General features: G+C 43.8%; 1 protein-coding gene across 5 annotated transcripts in view; it reads right to left on the bottom strand.

Annotated features, from left to right (window-relative positions):
* The window catches only part of LOC118771788 (synaptotagmin-1-like), a 186,969-nt gene that overhangs the window by 20,577 nt on the left and 141,306 nt on the right, over nt 1–25,086 (bottom strand). For 4 of the 5 annotated variants that reach the window (XM_036519821.1, XM_036519822.1, XM_036519824.1 and 1 more), the window contains 6 exons: nt 24,021–24,217; nt 13,857–14,029; nt 10,447–10,575; nt 5,831–5,998; nt 3,768–3,935; nt 690–807 (listed from right to left, as the gene is read on the bottom strand). In XM_036519821.1, coding sequence (XP_036375714.1) covers nt 690–807; nt 3,768–3,935; nt 5,831–5,998; nt 10,447–10,575; nt 13,857–14,029; nt 24,021–24,201 — 937 coding nt within the window. In that variant the 5' untranslated portion in view covers nt 24,202–24,217. The remainder of the gene's footprint in view (nt 1–689; nt 808–3,767; nt 3,936–5,830; nt 5,999–10,446; nt 10,576–13,856; nt 14,030–24,020; nt 24,218–25,086) is intronic. The other variant, XM_036519825.1, reaches the window with a different exon arrangement.

Genomic DNA, 25,086 nt, shown 5'->3' with positions numbered 1-25,086 from the left:
ACACACACACACACACACACACACACACATATATATACATACATACATACATACATACAAACAATGTAATATTTATTTAAACTGGTATGGCAAATGAAGGACATTGTGGAAAAAAGCTGACATAAATATATGTTACTTATGATACTGCCGTGTTCATATAGGCCCATATAGCACATTGTGTTAAACTGTACCATCCACTTTGCGGTGCATTTTATTGGAGAGAGTTTACTTGAGGAAATGAAGGACACCTTTGGTGCTTTTGAGCATTGAATACCATAACGAGGCAAATGGGGCCCTCCTTAAGAGCACAGCACATCAGTAAATTTCAACATTTCAGCTCTCATCAGTTTCCACTCTCCCAGACTTTAAGTGCTTGTTTCCAGCTGTTCTCCCAACGTTCAGTGAAATTGTGCGTCACGCGATTATGTTGATGGACCGTTTAATGGAGAAAAGAATCCCCGGTGAGGAGTGAAGGTTTCTGTGTTGCCCCCCGTCTAATTGTGAATCTTGGCAATTTTTATCGTTTATTTATTTTTCAGCTGCCGTGATTTGGCTCACCTGAACGGCAGGGCCCCAGGTCTTATCTGGGGCCACCAGCCGACACCGGATCACGGAGCCGCTCGCTTTGCCAGCCGCGCTGCCCAAAAAGCCTGGCTGCTGTACACCAAGTCTCCTCCAACATCACTCACCTGATAAGCCTCCCACGTCCATCTTCTTCAGGTTCTTGGCCTCCAGGATGACCACGGTCAGCTTGCCGGCGGTAGGCACGTACCGCAGGGAGAAGCAGATGTCACCAAGCTTCTCTTGCTGTGCGAAGGAAAAGGAGAGAGAGTTACGACCTGAGCTCTAAGACAGGACAGTCCTTCCTTCATCCAGTGGCATCGGAGGCACACCGGTGCAGACCAGGTGATAACCTGAATTTTTCTCCTCCCAGCGGAGCATTCCGAACCTTGATGTAATCAGAAGGGCCAGTCTTGTCCACAGAGGGAGGAAACCACTTGCTGTTGTACACACAGGGGAAGACCACCCTGTTTCTAGAGTGTCATAACCCTAAGAATTGCCTTGGTTTCTCAAAATGCTAAAGTAATGACAGCCTTGAGCACAAGGTCACTTTTATTAACTTACACACTTAACTGACACCATCTAGCGATCAGAAATTAATGTAAACCTAATGCATCTCTAGGGCTTCTTCTGTTGGGAGGCATTTTCAAACATGTTTGCTATATTTCTTTGAATTAAATAAAAGTTTAATAAACCTTTTACAACTTCCATGAATGTGCCAACATCTTTTCCCAGATTCAGAGCAGCTATTGACAGCTTACTTGTAAAACATCTCATTGGCAGGGTGCCAGTACTGTTTCTACAAAAGAAATGAAACGGTTGAAGCAGTGTGAGAAATTGATGCCCTCTAACAAATGGATGTAATGATAAGAACAAACGAGTGAGGGATAGCTGGCCCAGAGTGCCTGAAACGGACTGGTGTTGATCCGGTTGGGCCCGTGTGACTTCCTGTTATCTCCCTGCCTTATCCCAGGCACTGACCTCCATGTTATCTTTGCTGTGTCTCTAATTGTGTATGTAGAATTGACTTCATCTCACACCAAATGAGTGGTGAGATTCTGCCATCCTGGGTCCTGCACTGAGGTGTCCTGCATCCCAGTGTCTGGAGACTCCTTAGGTGTCATTTGTATCCAGTAAAACATGGCTGGGATGCGTGGTATTAAAAATTATACACCCCAAGGATGAAAGAAAAGCCGACGCAAAGCTCTGCTCGCTATTGGACAGCTGATCTGAACGAGTTGGTCTTCTTTAGGCAGCCGTGATTTTTGCCTTTACACTTGGAGCAGTGGACAGAAAATAAAAGGTTACAAGGATGGATGGATTTAGATGGATTCTGATATCTACATGGAGTCTGATATCTGCCTGGTTATGCACCGCAAATGAAATGATGGAATGTTGGATCTGGGTGTAAAAATAGGAGAAGTTTTAGTTACTGTGAATTGGGGGGGGGGGGGTTATGGGTATTTGTAGAAACAAGCCAGCAGCTCCTTGTCATCTTAAACAACTTAATTTAATAGGTTGCAAAAAGGAAAAGAAATGTACATTGAAACAAGAAAGCTAATGTATCTACGCATTCTGATTTATTTAGGTAAATACACAGCATTCCCTGTAAGAATCAGTTAACTGAAGTAATAAGTGATTCTGTCTTCACTAATTCTTAGCGAAGAACATTGTAATTCTGTTCCATCCATCTGTTACAACCTGCACATCAGCAATGATTAAGAAATAAGCACACAGCTGTATACCTACACAGCTCTTCCAGGTCTGTGATTAGATATAATAATACAGTAGCTGGTTTCTAATACCCTGAAGTTACAAAAGAAATGGCTGCAAGTGTTGTTCACTGTGCATGCCTGTGAGTGGGGGCTATATATGTGTTACAGTTTTTATGAGAAGGCAGAAGAAACCTGACCCACTGACAGTAAACAGAATCAAAGACCTCTCTATGAAAAGCAAAAAAGTTTATGTAGAGTAGGCATGTACGTGTGTGTGTGTGTGTGTGTGTGTGTGTGTGTGTGTGTGTGCGCGCCCATGTGCATGCGTGGCTATGTATAGCTTGATTCTGTTATGATGTTTTTAATATTAAGTAACTGAAAGATTCAGGATGAATCAGTGACAGAAGGTTCACATAAACCGTTTTAAATCTAAAGAGATTAAAGCACGTATCTCAATCTCCTCCTGTGAAATTATCAGGTAAAACAGTATTCAAATTAGACAGGATTAAAGACCGGCCACAGACTTCAATGGGTGCAGATAAAGGCCTTCAACTCGTGTGCTGTACAGCGTTTGCCAACTTTCCAATTAACCTTTACATTAACCGACTGGAACAAGAAAGTAAGTTTCTATGGCAACTCATGTCAAAGTCCTATGTACCATGACATTTTCCATGAAAATTGAATTACCACTCAGAGAGTCAAACTTTGATTAATGGAAGGAAGTGAAGCATGATGGGATTCTAAAAGCCATGGGAGAATGACCTTTATATCTGGGGTCACTCTGGATCATACCTTGATTTTGGTACTCATGATCTCATCTACGGTGCTATAACAGTAGTATGAGAAAAACAACCTCTTGTACGGGATAATCTGTAGGGTATTAACCTTTTATTTCTGTTACACCAGTATATTTGAAGGAGTTGGTTAAACGGACTCTTTTACACAAGGACATACATCAATAAATGCTGAGGCAATCCACTGTTGCAATATAGGCTTCTGACATCTTAGATTCAATTACTTAATTCAGGACAGAAATAATGGACTGAGACAAATACCATGAGAAAGCTCATGTCTAATTCATGCCTTTATGCATTAACTAAACAGAGCATGTCAGGGTATTCTGTTGGGATCATTCATGCTCTCCAAACAGCAGAGCAGATCCCACTCCTCTTTGAATGCTCACAGGCGGCAGTGTGGCAGCAGTGTAGCATAGCAGTTAAAGAGCAAGACTTGTAACTTGTAAAGTCCCCACTTACGCACTGCTGTTGTACCCTTGGGCAACGTACTTAACCCACAGTTGCCTCAGTAAATATCCAGCTGTATAAATGGATAACATTGTAAAAAAAAAAAAAAAAAACTAACCGATGTAAGTTGCTCTCGATAACAGCATCTGCTAAATGCCAACAATGTAACGTAATGTAATGTATTGAGTGGGGGAGAGAGCTGTGTGAAAGACCGCGCCCATTTTCCCGCCAGTCGGCGAAACCTCACCTCCTCTTTCTCGGCGCTCTGCAGGTCCCGCCACTCCTCCGTCACGTGACTGAAGTCCACCTTGTTCATGGGCACCTTCACGTCCCCGATGGCATCGTGCTTGGAGAAGCGGTCAAAGTCGTACACCGTCATCACCAGGGTCTTGCCTCCCAGTTCAGTGTACGGCACCTGATGAAGGGGGGTCAGGACATATTAATTATTTACATATTGATAAGTTTGTAATCTGTTCATAAAACACTCGTGCAGACCATGTTCATATGGTTAGGAGTCTTTGAATCAGTAAAGACACACAGAGATCAACAGTGGGGTCCACCCAGCTGGCTTCCTTACTTTCGTTCGACATTTTTACCGTTACATTTGGGGACAGGCTTTAAATGAACCCCCCTCCAGGGAGATGGAGAGGCTGCCATGCTGCTCTCCAGTCTGATGTAAACTTAAGTTAACCTCACCAACGTCAACCTCAACTGTAAATGTCAGGATACTGCTGCTATATGCAGGAGACGCTTTCTACAGATCCCAGCTGGTGGGAAACGGAAATCTGTGAATGCTATACTCTGCTGATGATACAGACTTTTCGGCAAAGGGAGGTTTGCTCCCAATACAAAATGACCACATTTTCATTATTAAAAAAGCCCAATGTAATAGTGTGATAAAATGATGAAGATGTACATCTGTGTAATGTGCTATAAAGCTGTACAATATGTTAAGTACATTTAGGAGAGGGAGAGCTGGAGTGGCGCTTAATAGCCTGGGAACTGAGGACTGAGGGTGGGAACAGGGAGTGCTGCCTGGAGAGAATGCTCAAAAACACGCATCGCAAATTCAAGTGTCCCCTGTAGTTATGAAGGGTTATGATAACGGGTGAGCTTGGGTGATAGAGAGCGCCGCCGCATGATAAGGGGGCTGGTTTGCTGCGTTCCAAATAAATCACACCCGAAGATGCATCCCTGAGACTGACGGGCCGCAAGCTTATCAGATGGGAACTCACAAAAGAACCTAGACGGGGGGGATGGTGTGCGTGTCTGCGTGTGTGGGGGTGTGGGGGGGGGGGGGGGGTGGTTAGGGGGGATTCAGTGTAGGATTTGATTCCTGCTGGCTTCCAATTGAGCTGTCTTTTTCAAGAAATTCATTAAGGAGAAGGACAGAAGGACTTTGCTACAACGGTGTGACAAACTGCTTGACTGGGTCGGGGGAAGCGATAAGGCAGAGAACTGGCATTTCGCCCTTGAGGCGATCGCACTCGCAGTGTAATCATTTTATTTCAATAAACGAGACGCTTTTGATCGGATGAGGACACTGATGCGGCGTGGCTATTTTAAAGTCCTCTGGATTCAACAGATACGGCCAAACACTGTCCACGCCAACCCAGGCTGCTGACGTGCACGGCCACAAATTTTACTCTTACCCTGGTGAATGATCAGGGCTGAATTGTGCTCCATGTGCAAAATTAAACATGTTAACACAATAGTGTTTCATTTAATTGGGTGCAATATATCACCTTAGTGTAATAAAGCATCTTTTTATGTAGTGCAATGCCGGACCTTTTTGTTTTTGCTGTTTTTTTTCTTTGTTTGCAGAAAGCAAGTGCCTATGAGGCAGTTGCTCGAAAGCTTGTTAATGTTCCATCTGCCGATCATAGTAAAAAGCGAGTTGCATGAGAGACTCTGAAGAACTCTGGATTTATACTAACATGCTAATGTGTTGTTCTTAGGGCATCTAACAAAAAACCTTGGCAAAACAACCTTCCACTTAATTAAGGTAAAAAACAAAGAACTGTCAATAGAAATGTAAGGTTCTAGGAAATACAGCAGTGAACATTATTCGTTTTTTGGCATAGTAAAATAATAAGGCTCATAGCTTCAAGACTGCAGGTTGAAGTACGAGTTTGTTGCTGTGTATTTCACACCCTGAATTACTTTAGAAAAGTAGTTGTTTAAATGGATCATGTGTAAATCACACATTATGTATGTAGCTATAGATAAGAGTGACATTTCACTCACATACACTTCAACATTTCACACACACACATTTAACACAGTGTGAAAGTGCTAGTGAAAGTATACCTTGAAGATGAACTGCTCATTAAAGCTGGGGTTGAGCGTCTTCCTGTGGACCTTGGTCTCAAACTTCTTCTTCTTGTCGGGCAGGAGGTAGACCTTGACGTAGGGGTCAGAGGTTCCGCCCATGTCCATGGCTGGCAGCTCTGCCGCCTGGATGATCCCCACGATAAGCTGCGGGGAAGAACCAAAGAACGGGGGGTTCAGCACAGGATGTGGGGTACACAGCAGTCCCTGCGGGCTTCCTTTCTGACCCCGTCCCTCCACCCCCACCACCACCATCCAGAGGGGCCCCTGCATTGCCATTCACAGTGAGTTCGCACCCCACTGAGCTTTTAATCAAATTAATTACCAGGGCCGGCTTTATCTGTTCCATGATTCTGAAAGCACATTAGTCTCACCAAGGAGCTTTTCCGTGACCCTCAGAACTGGGAGAGAAGGACCTGAGCTTTACTGAGGGTGGATTGATTAGTTTTTATGCATGACATATCGACAGTGGAGGGCAATTTCCAAAAGGAAGGGCTAAAATGATTTCTGGCTTCCAGCAGAGTTTTTGAATGCCCAATACAATACCTCATGAAGACATACAGTCATGTTGCCTTTTATTACAGTTATAAATACATTAGTTGTTTAAATGTGCCTTTAGACACATTAATACATAAAAGATCATTGATGACCTGAATTTCCCACCCATAAAAATGTGAAACTGCTCCTCCTTATTCAGGTTTCTCTTCCCCACACAACAAACCAACCTGATATGAGAAGGCAGGGGATGCCAAGAGGTAAAAGGCTGCTGTCTCTGTCAGCCCTGTAAGTGATAACCACACTGGGGGGTCCAGGAGGCTGATTGACCTGCCAATCAAAGTGGCTCCTCCTCTCTTGGGTCCCTCAGGTTGGTCAATCGGCAACCAACGACTCATCAGGCAGCCATCAACTGGCAATTTGTGGATGACCAAGGCAGTCGGGCTGCACGATTTCTAGCTGTCACTGCAACTCGATTGCTTTGCACAGTGATGGAACACATTTGGGCCAGTGTGTACTGACTGTAGAGAGGGCTCACAGCAGAGGGTGGTGGTTCTGGACCCCCACCCCAACTGAGAAGGTGTATCATTGTGTAATGAGGGCAGGTGGCTGACCATGAAGGACGTGAGGACGGTACGAAGCAGACCACACAAGACGCACTGTTCACACACAGGTGCACCACACAGCAAGTCGATCTTCTGACGATGGAAGGATACGGATGCCAAGAAGGTGGGCGCAGTGACCCCAAAACTAAGCATATCACATTCTCACAACATCCCTGCAATGGTGCCGCAGCGTCCTCACCTGGCTACACTGGTTCCCTGAAGGAGATTTAAACTTTCAGTCACGTTCCAAGAGCCACTGCATTAGCTCAGACACCACTAGGTCTTTGCCAAGGTCACTGTGTGACAGGTGTTTGACTCGAGATACATCAGAAACGAGCCTAAGAAATGAGTATTTAATTTTCATAAACTTGTTCAAAATTAATGGGTATTCAAGTAAATCACCTGACAAGCGCAATGGACGGCAATGTCTTCAATCCAATCTACACCAACACACAAAAGAGCAAGACAAATGTCCTCCAGCTTCAAAAAGCTATTAATAGCTCTGGGTGAGAAAGACATAATACGGTTCATGATATAATAGCAACCGGAACTGATATTTTCAGAAATCTCAATTCTGAAAAATTTCGTCATATAGGAGTGTGACTATTCATGCTGACATCCTGTCAACTGAATTACATCCTAGATTGCAAAAAAACCCTCAATGTCAGCTACATTGCTATAGTTCATCATACTGAACAAAGCAGGTAACCTACAATGCCTTCCAAACATTCTGCACATTCTCGGTGAGAACTGACAATATGCAGGATTTTCACTGAAAGATGAGTTCAATATAAATATATATAAAACACTGCTCGCTGTGTGTGTGTGTGTGTGTGTATGTATAAGAGTATTAAGGATAATCCAAATCATTTCTTTATATTGCCACAGTTTGAATACAATAAAGCTTTAGCATTTCCTTGAATGAAGAATGTTTTATGTCAATACGTTAGATATGTTATGTTGTGAACAGCATTTCCAATTACTTCTCTTTGTCTTCAAAATTAAAAAAAATGGCTTTCCATTTATCAGTGTAAACACTTTTAATGTCTTAAATGTGTCTTTTGCAACACAAAAATGGCACTGTTAATTAAAACTAAACATAAAAGGCTCTACTTGGAGTTCATCTGTTTGCCAATTGAAATTCATTTGGTAACACTAGAGGCTAGCTATTCAAGACAAAAAAAAACTGTACGAGTCACATTAAAGTGAATTAATTAAACAATTTAAGAGAACAAATTCTTCGACAACCATTTACTTGGTGATGAAACAGATGTGCAATTTTATCAGAATGACTTCATGAAGGCTAAATCAAGAGGTACTCTAGAAGTACTACTTTAGTTACTTTAGTTTAAAAAAAAAAAAAAAAAAAAATAACAGAAGCATTTTTTCCAGATGTTGTATTTCTCATATATACTGTTGTTCACGTGGCCCAAGGAGAGCAATTGCTTTGGAAGTCACCCTGGCGGGAACTTGAGCCAAATGACTAAATATAAATGGTACGGTGGTGCGTATCTGAACTTCATGCGGTGTGGCTTTAATATTGTGGGTTGTATAAAGTGCTCTGGCTGTGGGAAGAGCTGAAGGGCAGTTGAGGTCCACAGCGGTGTGCAGTTCTGCCCTGGACATCTCTGTGTGCTTGCGCTACTGGACAGGGCTGAACAGCGGGACTCCAGCGTATGACTCAGCTTTAAGCAGCTTGTCCCCGGGGGATTTCCCATAATGCACCGGTCTCGCTCCACAGGCCACACAAACAGCATGTACTTAAAAAAAAAAAAAAAAAAAAAGGGCAAGTGACTCGTAGGGTATGAGCGCTATTGTGTCCATCCCCTTCACTTCCTTCTGCTGGTAAAATGGACATCCTTTCATCCTCTCTGGGGTCAGTGGTGGTCTCCTTACAAAGACACCCCCGACCCCCTGCTTCCAGGAATTGGAGTGTAGAAATGAATATTTAAGCACAAACAGCAACTTTGAAGTTAGGATTTTTCAGCCAGCCTCTCACTGATGACACAGAATGTCAGCAGCTGACATCTAATGTGTGTATGCATCATCAGTGCCCCTGTGGACCAGTTCAGAGGCATATGGAGACCTTGAGCTGTAACTGAAAAGGCAAGGCACAATGCATTTTCCCTTGGAATTATGCATTAAAAAGGCGGCGACATGACGCATCGGAGACCCATCCGCGAGATACGGCAGCTGCGAGTGGAATTCTAAAGACAGACTTCCTTTATTAGGCGGGTCAGGATCCCAGGAGTTCAGAAACAATCAGGCTGTTACAGACCAGCCTTTAGGCAGGGAATACAGGCAGAGTTTTTAGGCATAGTGGGCCTCTTATCTCTTCGCTCTGCTGGGCTGGAAAGGGCAGGTTACCTTTAAACAAAGAGAGGGCTTAGTTTCTCCCCAAAGCTCCGTGCACAGGATGGAGAGTGCATGAACAATCACCTCCACCACCCAGGCAGGTAATCCACTGCCGCCTACACCTGGGCCTCAAAGGCAGTACAACCCAACAGGGCTTTTTGCTAATGCTGCTGTGCTTGTTACTAAGCCAAAACTAGGTCCGTCTGAGCTCTCTGTGCTTTGTGTCCCTAAGTGCCACCTGTAGGTTCCTCTGCAGATTCACATGAATACGCTGCCCAGATATACTTTCCAAGTGAAGGCAACTCAAGATATGCGTAAGTATAGCGTATCGGATTATATTACACATATGATGCTCATGAGCTATGACGAAACAAGATAAATACCCTACATTAGTTATAATGCGCGGTGCACTTATACTCTCTGTATATTTACGTATCAGGTGCTATAGTTGTATAAATGCATACAAAAGCCACATGTAAAGGTATACCAAATTGATTGGATTTGCAATTCATGACCTGAGGACCTTCCTCTCAGAGGGAATTCTTCTTCTCAAAAGTATTCATTTCTGAACGCTTTACGCCTGGGTGTGCGTGGATAATCACAGACTGTCAGCTTTGTTTATGGTTGGAAGCTAGCAGGCCCCCAGCGCGTGACCGGACGGCTTTCACACACCGCCTCCCTTATCTGTCACAGAACATCTGCCATCGGGAAGTTTAGCAGCTCCTCAAGACGCCCGGCTTTGAAACTCATCCGCTGTGAGTGGGAGCAGATGGGGTTCAACACTATCATTTATAAGCGTGTTGAATTTATCTGGGTAGTTTTCAAATACAAATACGCTGAGAGGAGGGGTGAGGGCCTTGCCCCCCAAAAACTCAGAGGTGTTTTTGTTGTAAGGGTAGTTTAGGCATCAAACGAATCACGTTACTTTTTTCACAAAACAAGCATCGTTGTGAGAACAGGATATGCTGTCAAGGTAACAAGCTCTAATGCTAATATAAGGGTGGGTATGGCATTGGTTCTGGTACAACGGAAGGACAGACAGATGGATGGCTTGATGGATGGTCAGGTGACCATACTTACGAGTGGGATTACTTTCGCAAAACGACACACAGAAAGGCGACTGGGACGCGGGCCTCTTACCTGGTTTTCAGTGAAATTGTAATCCAAGGAGAACTGTAATTTGCCCAGTTTCTCTTGCTCCTTGGGCTCGGCCTCTTTCTCCCCATCCGTCAGCCCTGTCTCAGCATCATCATCATCATCCTTCAAGGCCTGAAGGAGACACCCACCAACAGTCAGTCCTCGCCGCTCCGCTGGCGCCGGCCTGCGTGGACCGAGCTCTCCCTGCCCACGCCCGCTCCCACACGCCGCCGCTACCGGGAGGGCGAGCGCTACAACACCACAGTGGCCAACACCCTGACCTCACTAGCATGGGGTTGTGACCGTTTTGTGTGTTCAGACTGTATGCTAGAAAAATAAAATCATAATAATAATAAAAAAAGAAAATCAATGGGCAAGCAGTTTTGGGGGGGGGGGGGGGGGGGGACAAAAAAAAACCCTTTTAAAAGCAAATGAGTTTTTCTTTTCAGAAATCGACAGTTCCCTTGATGCTATTTCAAGCAGATCACTTTCTTGCAAAAAACAATTCAGCCGGGGAAATGTCGGAAATGGTGTTTAGGGGAAAGAAAGGTCCCTGGCTAAACCTCATATTTTTCAGGGGGACAGGTGGAGGGAGGCAGTTTGTTATTGGTACGCATGCAGTTGAAGAGGCAAACCCGTTTGGCTCAGTTCATTCAGTGCGAAGTTGCCTTTCAAAATGTCAGACCGCTCATTGTGCATGCAGGGCATTCTCGTATTATAGAAGTGCTGTGTAGTGAGGCTCCCTACTCAGTCACCCACCCTGCAGGCGGAAGTACACTTGCATTGTCATAGACTTCGGCTGCACGTGTTATGTCCATGGAAGCTATAAGCATCATGCCAGCACAGTGTGGGTTACGGGGTTGTAATGTACATGAGCCTCAACCTACTCCTGTTTTCAGGTTGCTGGTGTGAAAGCAGAAGGCTGAACAAAACTGATTCACATTTATTTTTATTTGGTTACTGTCCATCCTGATACGCTCTGATCCTGCAGCTCCTTCCCGTTTGAACATCATGTACGGACAGTGTTTGTACTGGACGCGCGCACATCGTGGGGTCACTGCATGTACGCAGGTGTTTTTGTGCCAACTGATTGTGGTGCACTGGCAGCACACAGACAGGGGCGGAAAGGTAAGATAAAATGATTAAGGCCACCAGTGGCTCAACAGTCTAATCCTTCATCAGTGCTCCACTGCAAAAAAAAAAGCCCCAGCGGCTTGAAGATATTCCTTAGCAACAGCATGGTGCTGTTGTGCATAGTGATGGGCAGCAAAGGTCAGCGACAGCAATGACCCGAACTATGACTGTGGCTGTCCAAAACCCTTTGTGAGGATCCAACAAGCTGTAAAGTCAAATGCCAACCCCTACCGCCCGGCACCAATTTTGCTTAAAACGATGTGGCAAGCACAAATGTCACCTTATCTGCCCATCTCTCTGGCAGAGCACTTTTAAAAAGTACATTTCTACAAATATTTGAGACTGTATCGTTCAACAAGAGTTGTTTTGGGAGAGACTGGCAGCTTAATCATTATCCATTTTGATTATGGGCACTCCTGGAAAATGCAAATCAGAGCACAGCTCTGTGTTAACTGGGAAAATCAATTTGGTTCAGCCTTGTCGAAAAGCGCACCAAAGAGTTATATATGTGCATACATGGGGATACACACATATACAAGAGGATGTCAATGTACTGTATGCATAGTTACATTTGTTCGGTTCTACAGGAGAGAGTTGTTTGTCAAGAGGCTAAAAAACGCCATAGCAGCAGGCTTAGAAGATCCAACAGCAATTAGGGGACCTACCGCCAGTGACAATCCCGCATAGTCATCAGACACAACACAGATAAGGAGGACATAGAAGGAAGAAACACAAATTAAAACAACCACACACAGGCGTTACCACAAAAGTCTGGGCATACCAGGAGAAATGACTACTGCAGAGCCATGGGCTCTGTGATAATACCCTCGCGGCTGCTGTCAAGCACAGCGTGAATGGCTGGGAATGCTTTTTGAGGGAGTGTTGTTCTCATGTTGTTGTTACCAGCTCATAATAATCAGAGTTTAAAATGTGGAAGCCAAACAAAGTAAAAATTTTGTGTATTTCTGGATTTTAAGTCCTCTATACACCATGTAAGGAAGGGCTTGTGTTATAGTAAAGAAATATTATATGTCATGTATCAGAAGGAATTTAATGATTGCTGAATTTTTAAATTTTAGATGCAGTATTTCCTGTTCATTAAGTAGCCAATAAGATTAGTCAGATGCAGGCCACGATCTGCTCAAACCTGCTGAAAGCACTGCATTCACACTAGTAGGTTCAAAACTGCAATGCTGTCAAAATCGAGTATAACTTCAAAACTGACCACAATGTGGTCTGCCGACAAAGTTATTTGCTTGGGTCACGGTCTCTGATTGCGCCTCGAACAGCATTTGCATTAAAAAAAGTGTCTTCAAATTTTGAATTAAATGGATTTTGCCAATTATTCTGTCAGAACTGTGGAACCACAAGCCCCCATAATGCAATTAATATGCTAAAAGGGGCTAAAGTGTACATGTTCTTTATCACTTTCCCCATGCATTTAAAGGGAAGGACTGAATTAATTTGCTCCCATTGACACTTATTAAGTAACGTCATTTCTCAGGGTTAATACCAATTCATTATGCAGCATACCACACCACAATATTGTAACATGTGCATAGTTCTTTAAACAAAGAAATAAAACTGTTCAGACCAGGAAAAAAAGCAGTTTTAGTGCTGATTACAAGGTGTGTTTTCTGTAACAGTCCTGCAAAAATACAATCTCATGCTTTAGCACAGGTTGAATACATTACTAGAGGAACACCAGTGAAGAAAACAAACCCAAAAAAGAACATTTCCAAGTTCCCACATGCTGTTTTTTTCCCTGACTGTGATTAGAGTCCAGGGTAAGATGTAATATCAGTTGAGCACAGTCCTCTAATTCAGATACCAAATGACGCATGCGTATGCAGTATATGTGTGGCATGGAAGTATTATGTCTGTTTATGTGTGCCTGCTGCATCTTTGCAAAATACTGCATCCTCCCATCGCACTAGGAGGTTGACAGGCTACACTTTAAATCTAATGCCTGCTTTTCTGTCAGAGAACTGCATGTTTTTTCTGCCAGTTGTCAGTTGTCATGACATGTATTTCACTAGTTTCATACACAACCTGTATGCCTGCTTCTTTTTTTTAAACTACAAAACTACTAGTGGAATGAACTCCTACACTAAGGCTGAATACATACAGATATAGGTAACACAACGAGGAGTGTATACTGTTTGAGGTAGAAAAGGATATTTCTTTTGGTCTTTTACTAGTTAACAACTGTCAGGGACTAACAGACTACATGCATTGCCAAACCAACACGTAAGAAACTGGAAACAAAAGCCCTTTACCTCCATTTTGGCTCCTTCCTTGACATCCTTCATGTTGATGGCGTTTTTGCCCTTCTCCTTGCCTTTCTTCTTGTTCTTCTTCTTGAAGATGCACTTCTTGCAGAGGCAGAAGCAGCAGGTGAGAATGAGCAGGACGGCCACGAAGGCGATGGCGATGATGGCCCATGACGGCACTGCCAACCAACCAACAGACACCGTCACCAGGCCAGCCAACACGTAACAAGTGCCAGTCATAACACAGGTGCCACACACAGACGACAATGATGACATAAATGACTGTTTTGTTTTTGGCTGGAGATATGCAAATAACGTCTTTGATATTCTAATATTCATATATTCCATGACTCCTGACATCAAATATTCTAATTATGAACACTTTATCTTATTCCAAGGCTCTCCTTCACAAAAAAGAAAGAAAAACAACTGTTTTTCTCCCCTTTGCTTAGAGCACTGGCCTCGATTAAGTAGAAAAGATTCTGTTGCTGACAGGTGATGCTTCCTTAAATGGGCAAGCTTGTTAATCATGAAAACTCATGGAAAAACAAGTTCAGGATAATTATCAGTTTAAAGGTATGTTCTCTGCCAAGTATTGCTTTCTTCCATTCTGCCAGCGGTGAGGTCAAATGAAATCCACCCGAGCTTATCAATGATTTCCCAACCGGTGCTACTTTTACAACCACCACTGTGTACTCTGCTACTAAATTCCAGTTCAGAGTGATCCATTTTTGAAGTGCGGAGAACATTTAACCAGCACCAGAATCACCCCATTCATGGATAGTCAGTGATGCAATAGTGATGCCAGTTTGCTGTAACTATCAGATTTCCTGGGTAATACAGCTTCACTGTTGTCTTAAGTCTGAAATGTATCTGTTTTTCATACCACCGCTTTTCATCACTTATCCACTACAATGTGAATTTTAACATATTTAACATATAGTGCATCATAACCAATAAGACCGATAAAGACTCCTTAATGATGTTGGTCTCCCTCTGGGAACAACTGTTCCTGACACAGCTCCTACAGCACTAACTACCATTCTCAAGTTAGCATGTCCATGGGCAAGCAAGCAGCACCCAGCTTTGCTCTGGAGTGAAGAAGTACAGGGCTAGTAGGTACATGTTGGACCTTGGGGATGTCATGCCCTCAAAACAAAGAAAGCTCTCCCCTACGAAACAACACACCCATTACAAAGCAAGTTCCGTTGCCGCGGGAACCTGAAAGCATGGCTGCTGAAAGTATCAGAGAGGGATCATTGAGCCCCACACAGCCACGGGACTCAGTGGCAGAGCAGACTGTACCATTCAGCCCGGTAATTACAGCCTTGCGCCTGCATGAAGTGGGACCGCTGCTGGGGACCGAGCCCGACTTTCTCTCAGGCGGGTAAACACAGGCAAGCCTAGTCAGGAGTACAAATGCCTTCTTTCAAAAAAAAAAAAAAAGAAAAGGTTTGAGCACAAAATAAAGAGGGTTCAGTTCAGACAATTTTACTTCAAAATGGCTCTTATTGTGGGTATGGATGTTTTTTCCAGAATGCTGCATTGTATTGGGATTGTATTGATTTCATTTTTGGAAAGAAATTTACATAAAAGTATTCAACAATATCCAAATCTAGTGTGTGTGTGTGTGTGTGTGTGTGTGTGTGTGTGTGTGTGTGTGTGTGTGTGTGCGCAGGGAGGGGGATAATGGGATTCTTACGTGAGCATCCTCTAAAATATTAAAATGTGTTTAATCAATGGTTCTTTATATAAAAAGACTGCACATTTCATGTACATCCACTCTAAACATCTGGTCTGTGTTTTTGAAATGCAGAAGGCTGGACGAGTGCCCGGTCTGAAAATAAAAGGCATTCTGGGTATTACTTTCCAGGCTTTTTGAGTCCTTGATATCTGTACCACACTAAAAAGAACCATCAAAGGACAAGTATATTACAGCCGCTCTGTTCGGGAGCTCATTTCAGTGCCACTAACCTGTATTGTCTTATCCCAACGAGTCCAGGGCAGAGGGAAAAATCAATGGACTGTTGACAAAATCGATAAAGTGCTCTCCTCCACAGAAAACAGTGAGTGATTCCCTGAAATAACTGAACTTCTCGGTCAGCTCAGCTTTCCCGCACTCTTCCCCTGGACCCACGCTTATCCACGAGCCTCCGATTATAAGCCAAACTCCATATGGATGAGATGTTTACCAAAAAATTTCAACCAAGTTTCTGGGAGGTGACTTCATGCTCTAGCTGATAAGTGAATGAATAATGTCTAAAAGAAAATAACTTGTATTGCTGTTTTTATTTTTTTATTTTAAAATATAACTACAAGCATACACATGGCTGACAGTGTAACAGCGACACACTTGTACTGCATATGTGTAAGCTAAAGCTATGAGATCATCACTACAAATATCTATGTGTGTGTATCTACACGTGTGTCTGTAGTGGGGAGGTTTTTGGTCTTGACCTTGCAGTGTGGATAACAGGCGGGCATTTTGAGGCTGGATGGGAGGTCCCAAGTCATCATCAAGGGTAAACACAGTACAATTCTTCATTTAGATTAGCATACAGATACAAGCAGTACACACGGAAACAAGGTGTCACGAAAACACTGCATATTTTAACTCAGATAAGATTTGTCACACCAAGGGCAAAGCGGGGATATATTTAGGTTGTTGTAGCCTGACTGGGGTGCTTATTAGTTCTCACTGGCTGAGGGGAGAAAAAAAAAAAACATTTCATCATGCTTTCACACCACTGTATCATGCTAGCTTTCCATTCAATAATCTATATTCATATGTGAATTGCTCATAATTACATAGTCTTATATTGACTGTTCATAATTGATGTGTGTAGCCATGCTAATAATTAAAAAATAAAGAGAACAAAATATACACGCTATGGGGTGGAAACTATGAGTTAGAAGCTTGTAAACAGTGTTTGAAAAATATACATTTATTTATGCAAAGCAGGGGAATTGTAAAAGGTGCAGAAATACAATATGTCAATTAGAATGACTAATTAGAGGTTGGCAAAGCATTAATTGCATTGCAGTTCACACTGAGAGAACATCTACCTGCTGCCTCGGATGTTGACACTAAGCTGTCAATCAACCACTGGCAATGGCAGCACGCGTGCCAGAGCTTCACCCGTCCAATCGCTGCACAGCTCCCGGGGGGACACGCCCAGCAAAGCAAGTCCTATTTGCAAACACCCCCAGTGCCCGTTTTTCTCCACGAGCTGTGGATTGTGGATTTGAAAAGCGAGGGGAAAAAAAAAGATGCTTCCCTGTTCGCTCATGCGAGGGCGATGGTGTGGGGCTGATGGCTTGAGTTAATGGAGAGGGATGTGTCACGGCATTTGGCTGGCCACACACAGACACCAAAAACACTGCCTATTAATGGAAGAGTCCAGGATGCAGAAGCATCACACTAATACCTGAGAGCAGTGATTGACAAAAGTCCATCCAAAGAAATCAAATCGTGTCTTCTTTTAATGAAATCACAGATGAAATGTTATCTAATGTAATAGAATGTAATAGCACAGCATGAATCTAGGCAAACTGATTTAGCGTATTTGATGGCTGCAGTTTATGTTATTTCAGTCGTACATTATTGCTACCAGATTAGATTTTAAAAAGATTTGATGATGTGGAATGTTTTCTCCCAAGCAATTCCTATTATTTAACAGCACGAAAAACTGTAAATGCATTAGACTACAAGTGTCTTGCCTTTACATTGCCACACTGAATACTCCATTCTAAAGTTTCACCAGGGTGTTGTCTGTACGCTACTCTAACATTACCATGGCTCAATCCTCAAAATCCAGTGGAACATATCTTACTGATTAAATATGAAGTCTTTTGGTGCCAGACGCTTTTATGTTTGTTAATCAAAGGAAGCTTAGCTTCTAAAGGCTGTGAAAATGTGGCGCATGAACATGGGGAGCTTAGTGCTAATATTTATTTTCTTTTAAGAATTACTGCTCTGAAGAACAGCCATTAATTAACTACTACAGCCAGCCTGTGCCTTTAAACGCTGAGTGATTTTTACTGTATGTTCCAGTGCACACACTGTTCCACAGAAAATGAAGATTGCACGCGGAGGGCCGGGTGATAAAATTCGTGTTCGCAGCTTGCGAGGTGAAAATTAAATCCTGAAATGTAGTCAAAGTCAGAGAAACCATGGCAGCCACGCCGCACCGCTACACGGTGAGACACCTGCTTGCCTTACAGCGGTGAATATAAAGAAGCAGCCGGTGTCCTGGCTTCAAAGTGGGGCCGTGTTTTGTATTGTGTTTCGGTAAACAGTCACAGTGATGTGTACAGGCAGTGTGGTCTGAACTGCTTTTGTATGTTGAATGCCTGATTCACTGTGGTCTCGTAGGCAGCTTATCTGATGTAGCCTGTCCTGACATGACGTGGCACCGCCTTCTGGAAAGGTTCATTCTGATTCATTTAGTCTGCAGCACTGCAGGGCATCTGATTGGTTGTTGTCTTGTCAACCACACACGCCCCTGGGTATGGGCGGGGAAAGGCATGCATGTGCCACTGAAATTAAGCCAATGTGATTCTTCCTCGGCTCTGAAAAGTTCTCATCACGGGTGAGTATCTGTCGGGACAGAACCGTTACAATGTGGTAACCCAGAGTGAAACAGGGTATTTCTGTCTTCTGAAGGGTATTTCTTTGCGAGGCTGAGAAGTAATTATCCAGTAATATGGATCTGTCTGATGGGAAAGCTATGGTGAAAGGTATCTGATGGAAAACATGGAGACAAGAAGCTTGGGAACAGACAGGTAGTGTTACAATAGGGAACATGAAAGATATATTATCAGCCATCCAGTGTTTCAATGCTTCTGGCCTGAATTGCTGACAGCGAAAACCATATTAAAATGACTGGCAGACTTTCCAGGTTTCACAGGAGCCGGTTCACCATTTTCATCCTCACCATGACCTCAGATTATTTCAGTATGACAGAACCGCTGCTCGAGATGAATTTGAGACAGCAGGGGGCTCCTCACTTTTATTAATGTAAGAAACTGCCACCGACGTTAAAACTGCAGTACATATTCAGTACAGCACATTCCTTTATCCTCTAGATCAAGGCACGAGGAGCTCTTTGTATGGTATGAGCACTTGAAGATTAAACAAATTATAGCCTGTATCATCCCAATAGAATTACACATCACAGCCCAATATTGGAATACATGCCTCCATGCTGTTTTGTCAGGTACCTAAATGAAGATCAACGTGACATGAAAATCAGTAGACAAATGAAAACATCACATAACTAACAAAGCTGTAGGTCACAGCATCAAATACGAGGGGCTTGGAGAGAACAGTTTTAAACACTGTGCCTCATTTCGTTATTTGTGGCTGGTTTCCGGCCACCGGGCAGAGTGTGTTGGTGCAGTTTGCCATTTTGGCAGGGAATCATCGGTGAAGTAACGACTCAGTCAGGGGTCTGCCGGAGCTGCAGCACAAACCAATGGGAGGTAATCAGGCTTGTTATCTTCCTCTGAATTTTCAGCGTGGTTCCCAAGATTCAAATCAGAAACGGCAATTATGAGGACCACTGGAAGGAGTGTACAGTGATGGACTGTATTGGGACCACATGACATCCGCAATACAAAAACCTGTATATTATAACAGCAGTATAGGTGATGTCTAGTTACTTTATTGTTATGACGTTATGACGTTACATCATGTTTCCTTTTTTGCCTAACATGATCACCTATACAACCATGTACACTGTACCATAAAATTATGTTTGAACAAAAAGCACCCTTGTATAAGACACATAAACCTAAGGCCTGATATATGAATGTAGAAGGAAGGCAGTAATATCCTGGCTTTCCAAATTTGCAGGACGTGAGATCAGATAATGTGCGTAGCTTCAAAGCTCCAGGAGGAGCTGCTGTTCGAGTGTCTTGAGGGAAATAAACCAGACTGAACCAGGAAATGAAATCCGGCGGCAATAGACACAGACACTAGTCTCGTGTTTTACATGTAGACTGCCTGTATCCTGTTTCCTGATCATGGTAAGGTATACGGGCTGTGATGGGCCACACTGACTCGGATGATGAAACGGTATATGAAAGGACTGATAATAACCAAAGTAAAGTGCATCACAGACAAAAAGTCTGGGGTGTATGGGTTGTGATGGGCCACACTGACTCAGGTGATGAAACAGTATGTAAAAGGACTGAAAGCTAAGTGCGTCACAGAGAAAAAGACCCCTCTGCCTCTTTCAGTCAACAGAGTGACATTTACACTGAGGTCCAGCTATGTTATCAACTCCCTGTCAGCAAGGGAACAGGGATGGACGAGCAAGTGGGGCTCTGCAAATTATACCCCCCACCTCTCCACCCCTGGCTCTTTGAGAAGCTTTCTCATGGTCACCCCACCGCAAAGACCCAAGGCTGACGAGGGACAGGAAGAGGAGCCAGCCGGAGATCTGCGGGGCAACACAAATGGAAACTACATAGCTGTTTCTTCACAGCTGGCTTACCTTACCTTTATGAAGAATAAATATGCGCCAGTGAACACAGCATGCAGTGAAGATATACAACGCAGGACAGAACAAGCACGTCCTGAAATTAAAGGCTTGAATTACAAATCGACTGCTGGTGGAGATATGCATTCCAGCTGTTCACAGTACATTGTGCACTACAACATCTAGAAGTGGATAAAAAAGGCCACTCATTCTGTGACGTTACTTGCCACTCAAAGCACAAAGCTCAGCCACAAAGTGTCTTGAGGTTTCTGTCTAAGAGCTAGTGCATGCATTATAAATAAAACTGGTGGCGGGGGACACATGCAGTGGAAAAGAACTGAATATTTTACTTTGTACATATACTTCAGTGGGATAATTAAAAGCCTTGTTTTTAACATATAAATGTACAGCCTGGGCAAATGAAGGATTATAAAGTGTATTTTACAGAGTTTATTTTCCATTGAGAACAAATCAGCTGACACGACTAGTCAGGTTGGACAGAAGTCAGGGCTCTCTCTCTCGAAGGACCTTGAGAGCGGTACTGAATGCACAATCCCAGCTACACATGCTTCCATCCCAGTGGAAGACAGGTGCCTGGACTACTTATCCCAGCTAAAATTTAAAAAAAAATTCTTGCGGCATCACAGCGATCTTGTGACCGAGGCTTGCACGACCTGAGAGGGTGGTTTTTCATTGGCTGCATGGCCAGAGAGTCCTCCACCCATCACATCGTAATGGTGTTCACATAATTCTGTCGCATTTGGACATGCACTGTATGCATGTACCACTGCAAATCATGCACACTGCAAATCTGCACTGGGGAGGGGGGGAAACAATAATGTCCGTAATATCGCACATCAATAATATCAGTAATATCTCACAGGGGGGCCCTACTGGTGCACGTGAAACAATATTCTTTAAGTAAACAGCCTATGAAATGACACAGTGGCATTAACTAGAAAGAAAAATGGTTGTAAGTAATGTAATTTCCCCTGGATTTGGACCTCTATTTAACAAATAAATGTTTTTTGAAATAATTGTCTTGTTCTGTGGTCATTGCATACATACCACATGTACAACCTCTGTGTCGTGGGGGTATGGAGGTCTCCCAACAGCAACTGTACACTCAGTCATTAGAAAACTGCCACTGTTCTCACTTGGGACTTTACTTTAGCACACCCATGATGGGATGCAGAAGTTTCCCAGAATTCCCCAGGGCATGTCGTGTTTTCATACAGTGTACTGCACTGTAACAGTATACACGACGGCACATAGGCTGAACATTCAAGAGGAGTTCGCACAAATTAAGCCTGATAAAAACGGGGCTCTTAATTACCCAGTCAACCCTAGCTTTCCTCCAGAGCGTGGGCTGGGTCTGCACTGTGAGATAGAGGCTGTCAGCCGGAACAGACACGTGCATCTGTGAGGGTAGCTCCTCACTCACAATCACAGAAAAGCAAGCAAGTAAATCCATTATTAATCTAATTTTTATACAGATTCATAGACTTTATGATGGCGGTGCATGATGGGAAGGGTGACAGAACGCCCACAATAAATGAGGCTTTATCGCCCTGAATTACTGTAGAACGTGGGCCGACCTTAACAGGAACTCATTTACCAATCACGCGCTATTGTGTGATAATGAAACAGCCAAATCTGGAGACTCCTCTTTATGCTTTGTGAACTGACACACTTCCTGTGCACAGAAATTCTGGGCGATTATGACAATAAGCTTGGCGAAATAAAACGTTTGTTAAAAATGTGGGAGAGAAAACCTGCCTGTGAAGGAAGACAGTCCTCATGGTACCTTATGTTACCTTAAAATGGTCTGGAGCAGTGTTGTGCTGTGCAATGGCTGTACCTGCCTCCATTTTGTAGGAAAGATGGTAGGTAACAGCAGTATGCTATAACAATATTACTTTCTAGAGAGACAGAAATGATGGCAGCAAGAAGAGCAGTGGTGTTGTATCCAATGGTACACATACGTTTTCCCTGTGTATTCACATACGTTTGTACAGGGTGCTCGTTTTCATCTTTGTTAAAAATAGAGCTAAAACCACAGTTTTAACCACAGGAAAAATGGCAGAAGTCCTTGTGTAGTCCTTATATAGCTTTATCTTCATCTGCTTGGAACTGTGATACCATATGCTGAAACAGCAGGCGTTGTGTCATTTTCGACTGCAGGTGATGACTAATAAAGCAATGTATATTTGTTATTAATGCGGTATGCCAGTCTTATGAGGCAGCGTTGACATTCTGAGACACAGACAAGTCTCTGATGTGCAGCGAGGCGTTCGTGGCCCTGGCAGTAGCGGCATTTGCACACTCTCCTGTGACTGATGGTGGCAGAATAAACAGTAATTCAAATCTGACGTAACGGAACGGCTTTCTCCACTTGTACTCGGACTACATTTTTCCCCTGACAGGTATATCACAGCCCCTTATTTAGTGGCTGTCTGCAACGTGCAATGTGCTAATTAGTCACGACTTTACATGCAGTGAAAGGCTAATAAGTCGCCCAAACTGAAGCGCTGACAATATGTAGACATGAAAGGTCACCTTGGGTTACAGAGTGGAAGTAAAAGCTGTAGGAAGTACTTTGGCTGGAAGAATCCATCTTTTATAAATTGGCCCGGTGGGCCGTTTGGGGTCAGCGTGTGCCCGGAGCGCACCACTGAATGCTCCCCCTGGGGTTCATTTTCAAACGCCGCTGGCCTTTTCCCGGTAAAGCCGTAATCAATTTCAATATTCGCCGGGACACACATGACAAATAATTAACCGAACCGCTGATGAGTGTTCGGAGAATGACTCACTTCTCCATTTTAGAGAGACTGAAACATTTCGGGAGAAACTCGCGTTCGCCTCCTCCGGCAGGCGAACTTGCTGACAAGTTCTTATGTAAAGTGAGATGACAGCTGCAGGCGCAGCTCCTCACTGCTTTGCAATCTTCTATGACATGCAGAACATTACATGGGACCCCTGGGATCATTGGTTTTAATATGAAGACCCATTACTCAAAATCACAGGGGGCCTCCGTGTCGTTTCCCCGGCGACGGCTCCATAGCAACATCCATATGTTGCTTCACACTTATTTCCTCTGAAGGCCAAATTTGTTCATCATATTCTTATATGAGGAGATAGGGCAGTGGAATGGAATCACACAGGCCTCTGGGCAGCTGACATGAAGACCCAAACTTACAGGCCTCCATCATTCAGTAATCTGTGGCTACATCTCACAACATAATGAGTATCACGCGCAGTATATTTAAACTGTTGTTATGACTTTGTATTGCTAAGCAAATATACCGCACATCTGAATGAGTGCTCCCAATGGAAAAAAAAAAATTCTCTCTTATCATATTTGCCGCATCATAAACAAGACTCAGAATAACAACAAGTGATATCTCTCATTGCATTTAAAGAATGGAAAATTAGCTTTTTATGGCAGTCATTTCCTGACAATGAAATTACTTCCATGAGTCAATAAAGCATCTACATTTAGATTGTAAAAGCTTGCTTCCCTGTTCTGCTCACTAAATAAAGGATTAGGCCTAAACTAGGATGAAACAGATGCTTCTTCCCTGCATTAAGCACCACGTACACTTGAAACCAAATATACAACCGATTCAGCCGTTACACCTGTGTGAAACTGAGGACTTTGTGAACTTGAGGACTTGTTACTCACAGGGGATCTTGTTGAGCTCGTTCATGAACTTGTCCTTCAGTTTGGAGAAGGCCTCGTCCTTGGGCTCGGTCCCGGCCCCGCCCCCGCTGGGCACGGCGGCCTCAGTGGCGTTGGGGGTGGTGGTGGGCGCGGTGGTGGCCACCGGGTTCATCACCACGGCTTCCCTTTTGCTCGCACTCATGGTCGCGCTGGGCAGCCTGAGAGAGGGTGGAGGAGGGAGAAGAGAGAGAGGGAAAGAGACAGGAGAGAAAGGGAGGGGGGAAGGGGGGAAGAGAAAGGAGAGGGAGGGAGGAAGAAAGAGGGAAAGAGAGATGGAAATGAGAGATAGGGAGGGAGAGAGCGACAGAGGGTCATAGAAGGAGGGAAAAGGGGAGGAGAGAGAGGAAGAGGAGAGAGAGAGGGGGAAAGGAGAGGGAGAGCATGTGGAAGAGAGGAAGAGAGAGGGAGAGAGGGAACGAGATAGGGAAAGAAAATGAGACAAAAAGAGAGGGAGTGATTAGTGACTGGAACGTGTTGAGTCCCCGCAGAAGCATGTTGGAGACAGCAGGCGGTCCCAGGTACACACGCCAGTCTGTGTGCACACCTGCCAGCTTAGTCTGGGCAAACAGTGCATCAGTCCTATACCAATCTGTCCACAGCGCGTGTGCAAGGACCTCGCATTCACTCATTACAAGGCCAGTACAGCAAGAAGCAATAAACAGACCACTTCTTCTGTTGCAGTAGATATTAATTTCCATACAATCAAAGGGTGAAAGCTGTGTTTGATGTGGATGTATAGCAGCATTTACATTTGGCTTGGAGTCTGGTGGATGGACTGCACCTGGCCACAGACCAAGGTTGTTGACAAATAAAATAAAAGGGGGCAGTGGGGTAGAGGAAGGATGCTATGAACAGCTGACGCAGAAAGGAAGTAGTAAGAGGGATTTCTATAGTCATCGAAAAGACCAGTTTTTCCAGATTCGCATAGGGATTGCCTGAAGATTCTCCCCAGTCTTCCTTAGGAAGTTCAATTCCTTATTCCACTACCCTCCTTTTCGCCAGACCTGTTTATCCACAGGGCCCTGAC

The sequence above is a fragment of the Megalops cyprinoides genome, chromosome 25 (assembly GCF_013368585.1).
Source record: "Megalops cyprinoides isolate fMegCyp1 chromosome 25, fMegCyp1.pri, whole genome shotgun sequence".
In the NCBI taxonomy this organism is placed as follows: Eukaryota; Metazoa; Chordata; class Actinopteri; order Elopiformes; family Megalopidae; genus Megalops; species Megalops cyprinoides.
Note: the sequence above shows the minus strand (reverse complement) of the source record. Positions and strands in the feature narration are given on the sequence as shown.